Source organism: Sapajus apella, unplaced genomic scaffold (genome assembly GCF_009761245.1).
Source record: "Sapajus apella isolate SASKATOON/1434 unplaced genomic scaffold, GSC_monkey_1.0 scaffold7, whole genome shotgun sequence".
Taxonomy (NCBI): domain Eukaryota; kingdom Metazoa; phylum Chordata; class Mammalia; order Primates; family Cebidae; genus Sapajus; species Sapajus apella.
Genome location: NW_022436947.1, coordinates 35954536 through 35968852, shown reverse-complemented (window position 1 = coordinate 35968852; position 14317 = coordinate 35954536). Strand labels below are relative to the sequence as shown.

General features: G+C 44.4%; 1 protein-coding gene across 3 annotated transcripts in view; it reads left to right on the top strand.

Moving 5' to 3' along the window:
• The window catches only part of LHFPL3 (LHFPL tetraspan subfamily member 3), a 539792-nt gene that overhangs the window by 476163 nt on the left and 49312 nt on the right, over window positions 1–14317 (top strand). Inside the window, exon 3 of one of the 3 annotated variants that reach the window (XM_032276352.1) lies at window positions 4426–4453. The exons of 1 other annotated variant lie outside the window; for it this stretch is intronic. In XM_032276352.1, coding sequence (XP_032132243.1) covers window positions 4426–4442 — 17 coding nt within the window. In that variant the 3' untranslated portion in view covers window positions 4443–4453. Of the gene's footprint in view, window positions 1–4425; window positions 4474–14317 lie in introns of all 3 variants that reach the window. One more of the 3 variants, XM_032276351.1, reaches the window with a different exon arrangement.

The following is a 14317-nucleotide window of genomic DNA, read 5'->3' as shown; positions in this document are numbered from 1 at the left end:
CAGTGAGCCAAGTTGAGCCATTGCACTCCAGTCTGGGCGAGAGAGTGAGACTCTAAAAAAAAAAAAAAAAAAAAAAAAAAAAAAAAAAGTTCACCAATATGAGAAATGATGGTAAAAGGCCTGTTCATGGGCTCATAGCACAGAGGAAAGTGTGCTTCACCCACACATATGCATGGTGCCAGCAAGCTTCACCTGCCTTTTGGTAGGGGCATTGATCTTCCTTTTCCCTAAGAAATCCTCTCCCATCATATATAAAAATGCACAAAAAGTATATCCAATTGCCTTAATTGGAATATGACCCCTATGATCCCAGGGATCATTTTCAGGGATCAGGGAGACCCAGAAGAGGTTTTTCATGAGACGTGGCTATGTAGCTAAGATGTAACCTTCCTCATTGGCCTGCAGTCCATGTTCTGCATAAAGCCCATCTTCACCTTGACTGATTTTCTGTATCCTAGGGGCATGGATCAGGACATTGCTTCCTCATTTGTGTGTGTGGAAAATGGAATGATGATCAAACAATGATACTGATTCAAGTCAACATGTATTACGATGAGTTGTGTGAGTGTGTGTGTGTGTGTGTGTGTGTGTGTGTGTTTGTGTGTGTGTCTTTGGGAGTACCTGTATGTGGCTGTCCCTAAGCCATCACATGTCTGCTTTCCCATGTATGACTTTCTGCGCACAGATCTTTCATTTTTATCTCTTTTTTGCTCTTTCTGTGAATCTCCCTGCCTGCTGGCTTTCTCTATCCCTCTTCTCTCTTCTCCACTCCCTCTTTTTACTAGCCATAATATAAAACCGGAAGGATCTTTAAAATAATTTTTACACGAATTTATTTGAGTTTTATGTTCCCCTTTACTGATTCCAAAAGAGAGTAGGGCATTTTATACTCCCTCAAAAGAATTATGCTTTATTGATGTGGTCCTCATTGCTCCTCTATTGTTTCAGGAGATCTCACGGCAAATAGTTTCTCCACTCCTGACACCAGAGAAAGCAAGAGAAGAGATAAAAGAGGGTGGATGAGGCTTTATCTATCAGGTGCAAATCCAGTGGGAACCACTTCCTGTCCCCCCCTTCCTCACATTCATCCTCCCCATTCTCTCTCTCTCTCTCTCTCTCTCTTTCTCTCTCTCTGCTCCCTACCTTCCCCCACCATGAATATTTCATCTGTCCTAGAGAGCACTTTTATAGAGGATTAAAATTAGTTTCTAAACTGTTCCCCACTACCATAACCAGCATATCTGTTCTGATCAATACACACACACACACACACACACACACACAATCTTTAAAAAAGAAATCAGTGATTTTGATGGGTTAAGCATAGCATAGCAAAATACTCTCAAGGTTACTCAGACATCAGCTCCTCCTCTAGTGGTAGAACCTTTTGCAGGGGGTGCTTTTCCCTACATGGGCTACCCACCAAAACCTTGCCTGACAGCTTATACCTGAGAATACACATGGCCTGCCTTGGGAGGGGATTGGGCCCTGGAACCCAGAGTACACCTTAGAAGTGACTGCCATTGAATTCTTTACTAAAATTCACAGTGTATGGGATGATGATACCATGGCTGTCTTCACTGCATTGAGAACTCCAGCCCTCCAGATGGAGTCCTGCAGGCTGATGAGCTCACTGACACTCCAGGAGATGTGGCATTGCTTGTCTCCTCAACACAAAAAGCATAACTGCCTCTATCTCTTCTGTCAAAATAATGGCCTTCTTCACCTGTTTTGGAACCAAATGCAAGATGATAATGCAAGATAATGATTCCAAAGCAAGATAATCACTTATTTGAAATGATTTCCTGTGAAATCATCTTGTATTTTCTAGTCCGGTTATAATTTGGTTAATTGCTTAATAATTCTGTTTAAATGTCTCAATTTCTGCAAATACAAATTCAGTATACCTCCTTTTCCTGGTTGACAATGTCTTTGCTTCTCTAAGTATCTTCTGCCTCTTTTGCCTCTTTGCACTTTTGCCTGAGCAACATTCCAATGACATAAATAGCATCCCTTCAAAAAGGTGTTGAACAGATCAACATGTCTCTCTGTGTTCCAGAGCATGAGCACTATAATCTGTGTCCTTGAAGCAGTACCTGTGATTGGAAAGATCTAAGACTATGTCTTTAAAAAGCCAACTTCCCTGCCAGAGAAGTAAAGCTGCCACTCCTGGCAGCCCTAACCCCTACCTGCAGTGTGAGGCATGCTGTACCTGACATAGTGAGAGGCTGCCCAAGAAATAAAAACCCAGGCCTAGACTCTGGGAGTCTGCAGCCCAATTAGCAGCTACTCAGCTGGGGAATTCAACTCTGGAGTGCATGTACATATTTTTTTTAATGATCCAGATTAAAACCCTGCTCAGAGCAGAGGTCTTCTCAGACCACAGCAGTGTGGGCCCACAGATAAGCATACACTCCTCCACTTTCATGGTGGAAGAATGCACCTCGATGGAAGCTGAGCCCACATTTATGCCTTCTGTGTTTCAGGGAGCGAGGGCCATCTGTGACTCACCCTTTCTCGAAAGGTGAGTTAGGCAAGGTTACCCAATGGACTCAACATTCTTCCTCTCTGTATTCTACCAGCTAAAAACTTCCAAGGTCACTTTTCATTTCTCATTTGAAATGATGTTTCTGACACCCAACTTCATATAATCAAGTCACTTCATGCAAATACATCCTGAAAAGAGCCAACACAGTCATTCATGCCTTTAAAAAAGTGAGAAGCAGCAGAAAGAAACTTAGAGAAGAGGCCTGGACCTTCTATTCTGAAAACTGTCTCGGGCCCGTGATGAACACAAGCATCCAAAAGAGAAAAGTAAGAAGAGGGCCAGATGGGAAGCAGGAAATGAGAAGCTATCAATCAGATAGGAGGTGTTGGAGGGAAAGGAATTGGGTGTCCAGAAGGAGATGACAACCCATCAATTTGAGTTTCATGGAATGTTACACACTTTTAAATATGACCTGTCTCAATAGGCCCGTCTACGTGTTCAAATGCACCACTGGGAGGTGGAGAGAGTGTGATTCAATTTGAGGAAAAGTGAGGAACTAACCGGGCACTGGTGCTGACCAACTAGGGACTCAGAGCATGGTCAGCAAAGGCAGACTCACACCCTGGTCATCCACGGGCATTTTGCTTGCAGGTACCTTTTAGACTGAGTGTCCCATTTTTCTGTTTGACCACAATATCCTGCCAAGTGAGGGCAAAGCTGATGAAATGATTCTGGGGAAAAAATGGGAGAGAGAAGGTCACCTGCCTGCATGACTTCATCAACCAGTTGGCACTCACACCACCATCACCCCCAAACCCCCATCCATGCACGGGCACCTTTCAGCAATTCTCTGTGAGGTACTAGATGGGGGCAATTGAGGAAATGCAAGATGACAGCATGGCAGGACAATACCTGAGGATGTGTACATAGCCTTGAAGCATCCAGCGTGAACCATGCTTTAGAGTTCTAATTGATCTGTGTGTGTACAATTGATTTTTACTTATCTTTCTTTTAAAGTTACTCTGAATTGCTTTAAGATAATCCAGAATGTGAAATGATGTCCTCAAAGAAGTTTAACAACACTTGGAACTATTGCTCAATCCATGTGTTTTTAACTTTTGTCTTTTCTCTTGATTATTTTTCTTATTGAGTAAAATTCTCTAAGTCCTAAAATTCTAAGTCCTTGACTTTCACTTCTTTTTCCTCCCCTTGGGTGGTATTGCCTGAGATAAAAGTACTAAAACAACAATGATATCTAACTCTTAGATAATACTTAGTATTGACTAGGAATATTCTTTCCTTGGGCTTACGGAATAATAGAGATATTCTAAGTATTTCTTTTCTTTTTTTTTTGAGATGAAATTTCACTGTCACCCGAGCTGGAGTGCAGTGGCACGATCTCAGCTCATTGCAACCTTTGCCTCCTGGATTAAAGCAATTCTCCCTGCCTCAGACTCTGGTGTAGCAGGGATTACAGGCACCCACCTAAATTTTCTATTTTTAGTAAAACCGGGACTTCACCATGTGGCTCAGGCTGGTCTCAAACTCCTGACCTCAAGTGATTCGTCTGCCTCAGCCTCCCAAAGTGCTGGGATTACAGGCTTGAGCCACTGTGCCCAGCCTTTAAGTATTCCCATGCGGTAATTCATTCCATCCTCACCACAACGTTATAAGGTAAGTGCTGCTGTTAGCCCATTTTACAATTAGGAAACTGAAGCAGGGGCAGATAAGACACTTGCCCAGTCCCACAGCTAGCAAGTAGCAGGACTGAAGTTTGAACCAAGCAGTCTGGCTCTCAGAACTGTGATTTTCCTCGCTGTGAATCACCAAGGAATGACCAGGAATGACACTGTTAGTTTTAATATTTAAAAAACAAAGCGTGAGCTCTTAACTTACTTTACCTTTAACCGTTCTGTTTTTTCCTCCCACACTCTCAGATGATGGAAATGCTTAAGGCAAACTAAGGTAGTGTGGGACCACACCATGTAAGTGTGAGCATGGCTTCGTGGGTTCAGCTGTGTTGTGTGCGCTTCCGCCTTCGGTTCCCGCATGTTTTCTCTGCTGTTCTCTGATTCCTGCTTTCAGCGCTTAGCCCCTGGGCCGCATGAAACTGCCGCTTTCAAGCCATAAATCTTCTGTCTTTGTTCCTGATTTTATTTTTGTGCTTCTCTCTTCCACAATCCCTGGCACTTGCAACTGTCAGCCTGGCACCTCCCTGGGAAGAAGCTGGGGAGTCCCGGGGGATGCTTTTGCTTCTTGTTCTCTGACAATGAACACTTGGATGACGAGCTTTTAGGATTCTAGGCGTGCATCCACGCTCTCACTGGAACATACCACTACACAGTGTGGACCCACGCATGTGGGCATCTCTGTACAAACCTTGACTTTGCTATGCAATGTGCTCTAGGACCACCACCCTTAGGGGGGATTACTGCTGTGGGGGTCTCCGTAGAGTGAATGCTAAGTGAAAGTAAACACCATTGTGCCAAGTAACAGCTAAAATGAGCCATGGAGAGAAAAGGTCATCTTCTCATCTATTATGTTCCCTGTGTACACATAGGTATGTGATGGAAACACATATATATGTGGAACAAAACTGTGACTACGAAGGAAAAAGAATAATGGTGTTTCAAGCCAGATAGGGACTATAGTGGCCTTTCATTATACTGTTCACATATACACACACACGTGTGCACACACAATTCCTTACTGTGTTCCTTGATTTTCCATTAACTATATCTCCAAACTGAGTGATTTCATTATGTGATAAGTTCGACTTATAGAATAAATTGGAAAGGAGGTATTTGTGCCTAAGAGCATACCTGGAACATTTAAAATATGATCCTGACTGTGATTGTGGGATTGGAACTGCCTCTTGGGCTCAATTTCACTGAAGCTTCTAGTGTGTGTTGAATGGGAATTTGGAGGAAACTTTCCAAGTCAGTTGCCAGAGATGACAAGAACGTAAAATTAGAGGGGCTCTCGTGAAATGTGACTGAGCACTGCCCAAGCCCCTGCAGTGCTGAGACCCCCAACCTGTCGTTTAGAAACGGAATTCTAGAGCTGATGAGTCTTTAGAGATGGAGCCTTTACTCCAAATCCCTTAATTCATAGAAAATGGCCAAAGTTTCAAGGGAGAAAGTAACTTGCCCAAGATGGGGGCAGAGCCTGGATTAAAACTTAATCCTCTTCTTCCCATTAAGGCATCTTTTTTGGTGTGATGTCCCGGCTCATTTCTCCCTGGAAGAGAATCTCTTATACACTACCAGGAGAGGTTTTTAAAAGTGAAGGAGTCTACATCCCAAGAAAGGACCCCAGGTCCCTGTCCTGGCTCTGCCATGAAATATCTGAGTGAACTTGGGAATGTTGCCTCTATGGACCTTGGGCTCCTCATCTGTCAAATGAGTTTGAAATCAGCTCATTTCAAAAGTACATGATGCTGAGTTTGCTGAGTAACCTCGGGCTTTCATGCAGTTTCCTCCCGGCAACATTCGTTTTCCACTGTAGGACTATGAAAAAACTTATAGTCAGGGACATATAGTTTGCAAACAGGGACAGCCTCTAGGAGCAAGGGATTTGTGGGTTTCTGTTACTAACTAAAGATGAACAAGGGCAGGAAGGAGAAGGTGCAGATGAGCACACAGCCTGTCCCCTTTACATGGACCTATCAAACTCAGGTAGATGTGGCAAGATCCGGTGTAGTCATCTCAAATCTGCCAGTTTCAGTAGTTTGGGGTTCTCCAGCTAGTGTGTACCTCTCTCCTTCCTGAGATACCACTGATCAGAGCTCTGGACCTTGAGCAGACCCAGCAGGTGTACAAGGTTACATTCTCTCCTTTTCAGTCTATTGCTAACCAAGTTAACAAGGCCAGGGAAGTCTCTTAGGTAGTCCAAGAATAATTTGAAAGCCAATAAAGCAAAAACAGAAATCCATACATGACAGCTTTCAGCAGAGTTTTGAGATGCACCCTTCATTTACATAAAATTATGGAATGACAGATATTAACCAAATATACAATGTCATTTTTTTTACAGAGCTTTCTCTTTCCATGGTAAGTAAATGGCATTTTTAAGATGATTTTTTTCTTCTTGGAGAGGAAGTCTTGCTCTTTTGCCCAGTCTGGAGTGAAGTGGTGTGATCTCACCTCACTGCAACCTCCGACTCCCGGGTTTGAATGATTCTCCTGCCTCGGCCCCCCAAGTAGCTGGGAGTACAGGCACGCGTCACCACACCCAGCTAATATTTTGTATTTTTTAATAGAGACAAGGTTTTGCCATGTTGGCCAAGCTGCTCTCGAATTTCTGACCTCAAGTAACCCCCCTGCCTTGGCCTCCCAATGTGCTGGGATTGAGCCACTGTGCCCAGCTATGATGAATCTTTTTTGGAGAACAAAAAAATCGTCACTTGATTTAACATTTTGGTCCATTTGGGTTTTCATATATCAAATTTGGCCGAAAACACAACTTTTTCCAAAATCACACAACTAGTCTGCATCAGCCTTCCCCGAATCTGACACTGATTCAAAATCTGGTGGGAAGAGCAGGACAGTTTATGGTAGAATAGGGAAAATCACAAAGGTGGATCATTTCTTGTGTATGTCTTAGGTTCTAATGCTGCTGGACAAATAGCACCAGAAAAAGCTATGGCCTCAGAAAGTATTACTAGGATGGAATTTCAGCTCCAGAATTTTGGCAGAAGGGACTGAGAGGCAGCACATCTGGCTGGAAGGGTTGTGCAAGGGGACCCTTGAGGCCGCCTCCGCACAGCACTTCACGTAAGATTGAAAGATGCCAGTCCACCATGTCATTTGAGGGAAGCAGCCTCAAATAATGGAGATAGTGGAAGGGACTACAGGCCCTCCTTGGCAATTGTCACTGCCCTAGTGTTACCACCCCTTCTCCTGTGACAGCCGTAGCGCTGTTTGAAGAGGAAAATGGCATCCTTGGGCAGCCACACAAGACTAGTTGGTCTTCCTGCTGAGGATGCTGGGCAGGCAGGCAGGGGTCACGAGCTCCTTGCCTTGGTTCTCCCTTTGCTGGAGAGCCCCCAAACAGCAGTCAGCCAGCTTGGAGTAGGGTGGGTTTCAGGCTTCTTCCAGGTCTTTCTTTGCCCTTTCCTAGGATAATCATTGTCCTGCTGAGACCTCTAGTGACCAAATTGGAAACTGCAGGTGTCTGAGGAAAGAGAGGGAGGGAGAGGAAGGGAAGGAGAAGGGAAGGGGAAGGGGAAGGGGAAGAGGAAGAGGAAGGAAAGATGGAAGGAGTCCTGTGGGCTGCCCCTGAGCCACAGCAAAGCGCTCCACTGTCTGTGCAAGCCTCAGCCTGAAATACTTCCTAAATGGAAGAAGGGGCGCGTCTATGGCCTGAGACCCTAAAATATCAGCCTGGAAGCCTGGTGGCATGTCAGCATGTGAATATGCCAAGCTGGCTTCCCGGTTAGCTATGGTGATGATGAGACCTCTGCCTTTTTTTTTTTTTTTTTTCTTTTTTTAGACAAGATCTCACTGTCACCCAGATTGCCAGATTGCTAGGGGCCAGAGTGCAGTGGCACAATCTCAACTCACTGCAACCTTCACCTCTGGATTCAAGCTATCCTCCTACCTCAACCTCCCACCCAAGTAGCTGGGACTACAGGAATGTGCTACCATACCTGGCTAATTTTTTTATTTTTGGTAGAGACGGGGTTTTACTGTGTTGCCCAGCCTGGTCTTGAACTCCTGGGCTCAAGCTATCTGCCCACCTCAGCCTCCCAAAGTTCTGGGATTACAGGTGTGAGTCACCATGCCCAGCCAACTGTGCCTTCCTTTCTGCTTCTAGTTACTCCAGTTTAGTTCTGGGAACTACTAGAAGCTCTAGATTTGGCCAGGCCTTAAACTAACTGAGCTCCCAAGAGTCTGAAGAGCCAGCCAACAGAACCTACCCATCTGACAGAGACACATTAGTTTGCTCCCTCAGAGCCCTGCACGGACCAGCCTGGCTCCTGGGGGCTGCTGGGTGACCCTGCACTGTGTGGGGGCTAAGGCCCTTGGCCCACTTAAGGTTCACTGAAAAGTCAGTGACATGAGGCAGATGGATTGATAGGAGAAAAGGCATACAAATTAATTTCCCATGTATTTCTGGGGGCCTTCAGAATGAAGATCCAAAGATACAGGGAAAACTGCCCATTTTTATGCTGAGGTTCAACAAAGTAGGAACAGCCAATAGATATGTGATTGGATAAAATGTTAGGCTCTAATGCTAACGGATAGAGTGGGGAAACCCAGCAAGGCCTCTCTGTCTGGATTCTCCTTGTTCTCTCTGAGCCAGCATTCCTTCCTTCTGGGTGTGGGCAGGACCCTCTCTGGAATGGGGGCCTTACGGCCTGTAGTCAAGCAAGGTGAATCAGAACATTTCTTTATGGTCAGTTTTTATACAGCTAGAGCAGAGGGAACATTAGAGTCATATATTTAGATGTTATGGCTGGCTTTGGAAAAAGAGGGTTCTGGTTTCTGTGACCAGCCTTGGGGAAAAGGGATTCTATTAGGTTCATGCAAAAGTAATTGTGGTTTCTGCCATTATAGTTTCTATGGCTAGCCTTGAGAGAGAATGTGACTGGGAGACAGGAGGGCAGGAGAAGGTCAGAGAAGATTTTTTGCTTTCTATTTTGCTTCTGAGTCTGCTTCTGTGGGCTCCATTTTTGGGTATTGTTTTCTGAGCCCCAGCAACTTCTTCCCCAGACATCCACCTCATAGACAGACAGAAAACAAGCCCAGCACCACGACTACCTCTAACACCCTGATGCAGAGGGCTTTCCCAGGACAGGAAGTAGGTTACACCTGACTGACATGAAACTAAATTGTTTTAATTGTTCCAAACTAGTGGCTCTCAAAATGTAGTCTTCAGACCAGCAGCATCGCCAAGGAACTTATTAGAAATGGACATTTCAGACCCCAGACCTGCTAAATCAGAAACTGTGGAGGTGAGCCCCAGGAATCTGTGTTCTGTAAGCCCTCTGGGTGATTCTGAGACCTCTACCAAGATTTTAGAGTCACTGCTGCAAACACTGATTCTCAAATGTCTATAGAAAGAAGAGTATCCATTCTTGGAAAAAAATATTAAAAAAAAAAAAAAGTAAAACTCTCAGTATTTAAAATGTAGGTTCTGATCCTTCACCCATAGAGATTTAGAAGTTCTGCCATGGTGTACATAAATTGCTTTTTGACCGTCATCCCAGGTAATTCTGATGTGGGAAACCCACAGGCCACCACTTTGACAGATTCTGCTCTAGAAGGAATAGCACCATCTTTGCTAGCAATTTACCTTCTCTCTTAGAGATAAATATTGTTCTCATGTCTTGCCAGTCATGAAAGAGATCTCCGCAAGTATAGTATTCCAAGTCTTTGGATGGGGTTGTAATGTTTACTTTGACACATTCGTTTTTGCTGCCCCTGTAAGGAAAATCTCAGTGACATCTGCATAATAACTCAAAAAAGAAATATTTCTCTGGAAAGAAATTTGAACTACTGAGAGAACAGAGAGAACAGGATGCCTGTGGCTGGGTGTTTTCTGGGCATGGAAACACATCTCCTTGGGAGTCTGGGTCTCTGGGCTGGTATACTGGGCTCAACCAAGAAGCCATGAGGTATCTCTAGGCTGTGAGTCCATCAGAGGGCAAGTTACCCCTTCTTCCTTCTTGGAGAGTTGGAGATTTAGTGATGCTTTCCCAATAGAACTCAAGAGGATAGCTGATTGTCAAACTTCTAGGGGAAAAAAATGGCTTCCAAAATTTGAGGTTATGAGTACACTTGACTTATACAGCCATCACACTGGTCACCCTGGCAAAATTCAGTTCATATTTGTAAAGATCGTTGTAAATATAAAGTCCCAACTCTCCTCAACGCAGCTCTGGGCCTACTGGAGCTCCAGAAGAGATTTGCCATTGTTCTTCTGTACCACTTATCTCCCCACTTAACCCTCCACTTCTCTCCAGACCACCCACACCTTCATGGGGCACTAATGTGTTGGGATGTACCCCAAGAGAACTAAGGATAGACAGTCACACTGTCAAGAATTTGACAGGAGCAGAGCAAGAGACTTGGTGCTGAAGCCCCTTGTCACTCTACCTAGGGTCCACATTGCCTAGGCATCAGCACTGCAAAGATACCATCTGCTTGTGTAGTGACTTTCTCAGGCTCAAGTCTCTATTTTCAAACCATGTGGGTAGAGCAAGGGAAAAGCTGGGTCCTTCCATCATTCTTCCCTTCTCCCTTCTATGTCTTTCCCTTGTCCATTTCCCCGCATTCCTTTTCCCAACTTTTCCATGCTCCTGTGACTTCCACCAGCTTTTTTCCCTCTCTCTCCTTCATTTTTTCTGGTTGGGCTGCTCACAATCCTGGACAGCAGAAACCCCCTATCCCTCATACAGCCCCAAGAGCTCGAAGACCCTCACCAGCATTAACTGCTGAAGCCATATGTATCCTACCAGGCAGGGAATACCACCTTAATTAACTGTAAGACATAATTAAAAGGCGGATCTCTTCTCTCTCAGATAGACGGAGAGAGAAGAGAAGCAAGAAAGGGCAGAGCAGCAGAGGAAAAATGCAAAGAGAAGCCACAAATGATTGGAATGTTAAACTTATTCTGTGTCCAGAAATGTGCAGCCTGCTGCCCCCAGCAGTGGGGATCAGGACACCAGGCAGGGAAGGCAGGTGGAGGAAGAGGGCCACGCCGAAAGTAGGGCAATAGTAAAGAAAAGAGAAGGCTTTTGTCCAGAGAGCAAAGCCACTCTTCACAGAGCTGTCCTGGTTAGGAAGAACCCCGCTTGGGAGCTGGGAATAGGCCGGGCTGGCCATGCTGGCAGGAAGCTGACTTTCATCTCGCTACCTCTCCTTTGCTTCTGCCCCCAGGGCCAGCTCCATGTTCTTTGCCCCCGACACCAGGGCCACGTGATCAGTGCAGTCCCACAGGGACCCAAGCTCACAGGGGCCCCCATGCTTGTGGTTTAATACTCTGCAGCCACAGTCTTGACATTGTTGATAGTCGTATCTTTGAATGTGTGTTTTGTAAGTGAAGTCTGATGGGACAGTGAAGTACTGGAGCATGGGGATGAGAGGCAGGGAGACTGTTCATGGGACCAGCTTTCTGCTGCCTCCTCCTCCCTCCGCCCTCTTCCCAGTCCCATCCCTACCTCCCTGCAGATGGATACTCAGCCCACTCTCCTGTACCCTGAAACTCTGAGCCCTGCCCAGCCTGCTTTCACTGTGCCTGCCCAGTAACCACTGCCACCATCTGCCCCAGGCAGGGGTCTGGGCACAGAGGGGAAGATCATAGTTGAACGCATCTATCCTGAAGCATTTCTGGGTAGAGAATAGCAGTATCTCTCCCTTCTCAGGACTGACAGTGCTACAGTGTGTCTGGTGGACAGTGGACGACATCCACAGCTCAATGAAGAGCAAGCCTGTTGCCCACCTTGATCCAGTTACCTAGTAGAGATGTTACAATACCTTGGGATCATTTGTCTGCCATGGGTTGAGGATATCACCAGTGAGAAGGGAAGGTTCCCCAAGTCAGTGGATAATGAGTTGGGCCAGCAGCTGGTGGGAGAGAGAATCTGAGAAGCCATCAGGCCTGAGTGACAGCCTGTGAGGATCCTAAGTACCCCCATGCGAGAGGGAGTGTTTCAGTCAGTTCACTTGAGCCTACTTTGTGCCTGGGGGACCTTTCTCTTCCTCCTCCCAGCTTTCTGAAATCTGTCAGTGTTTGCCTTTTCTGGCCAGCATATGGTGCCTTCCAGGGACAAACTGCAGATTGCGTGACTTCAGTGATTATACAGATGAGTTCAGTCCTCTGATATTTGCATTTAAACTGGCATTGCATGAAATAAAAAAGAATGGTAAATTGGTGCTAATTTGATTTTTTATTTTTATTTACTTAGAATGACATTAAAAAGTGTATTTTCAAAATTCCACAATAAGATGAGAGAGACCACAGGAAAAAAGGAAAATGTTTGTATTTTAGTACCTTTAGCGGCACTTTTAACTGCGTTTTGAGCAATTTTCATTTAACACTGGGTCTGCAAAGTATGTGGCTGGTCCTACCTGCAGCTTAGTTCCACCTTGACTTGGAGATGTTCATATTTGCCCCTACACAATGTTAGAGGTAAAATTTTAATCCTGTGAGGGAAAAACAGTTCCCAATCTCTGACTGTAGATAATTTCAATCTTAGTATCCATTTATGCACAAGGGGAAGAAAAGGAGGAAACTTAAAAGTAAAGAGCAAAGAGGTGCTTGCATTTAGACAAGCATCACAGGGGAAGAGAAACAATTCTTCTTTACCCGTCTGAGTTCTTAGCTGGGATGAACCCCGGTAATAAAACACAGGTTAACAAGATAAAAACAGAAGTTTATGAACATAACTTCATGTATACATAGGAGATACCCAGGGACATCAGCATATTTCAAAGAGGTGGCATTAATTTCAGGCTTAAATACCATCTTCAGCTGAAACAAAGAAAGAAGGGTATTGCAGGGGCCAGTTGGGGGAGATGACCAGGAAAAGCGTGGTAAACAAGTGGAAGGTTTGTTATATATCTTTAAGTGCCTTCTTCATTGGTAAGTCTGACTTAGAGTCATCCTTCTTTACTCAGTATGGAAGTTCATCCTTTTGAATGGAGATTTCCTATATGGATATGAATTTCCCTTACAAAATAGAACTCCTACCCGGTCTTCAGAGCTTCTCCTGTGTCTGCAGTTTCTCAAAATTATCCTTATACTAAAGAAACATATTTTGGGATGGTATACTCTAGGTGGTAACCTCCTATATGCACAGGGTAATGTGAGATCAATTCATTAATTATGAGAAACTCTCTTCAACAATGTATCTTCTTATACTCAACACAGATTGTCCATACTTCCAGCATATTACAAATGATTTGGGTCATTTATCGCCTTCCAGTCTGAAGTCTGGCGCCTCAAAAGACAATTAATAAGCTTGTAATTTCTCATAGCTTCAGTATGGAAAAAGGGAATAAAGCAGAATTAAGAAAATATCACTTTCATGGCACCATTTGTCTAAGTACAATGTGTGGGGCTACATTTTAAATGAGATTTTTGTAAAGAGAGAGTAGAACACCTTGGCCCTTCCTCCCAGGTCAAAAAAAAACTTTCTATAAAGTGAGGCCTGCAATGGTGTATAATTTCTTGTAATTACTCTCCATTGACTATTAATGTATCCACCCAAACACACCTTTCTCTGCACTCTTGTGAACCTCAGTAAGCTCTTTCGGCAGGCGTGGGAAGCTTAATGTATTTCCTGTGAAATTGTACCATTCTCCTTGATCAGCTTATCCCAGCTTTGCAAATTGAAAAAACTTCATTCCTGGCATCAGCAGCCTGTTAAATTGGTTCTGATTAATAATTGAATCTTAAGACCCTTTCAAGACAACATTTACGACAATAGATTAGTGAGGAGTGGAGAGCGATACCGTGCAACACCGTGTCATGATGGAACAGACCGATGACCTCAACCGATGGTTAAATGTAGAGCCCAGACTGGGGGAGTTTAAGTCCTTAGTGAAGTCCATCATAAAAATACACAGGACATCCTCCCTGCAGACTGATGAGCCTACCTACTATTTATTTTCTAGTAATAGACTTTTAATGCCGATCAAGATGCATTCTTGTTGGACTTGGAGTGTGACTGCAAGTCACATTCTTAGGTTTCACATTAAGCTATCTGGGATTTTGAATTATTTATAATGGTGTTGCAGGATATTTTTCCCTTTCATCCTGAAGGAGAAAATACAGTCCTCCTGAAATGTCAGACTGAGAAACAGATATGCTCCTAGTTTA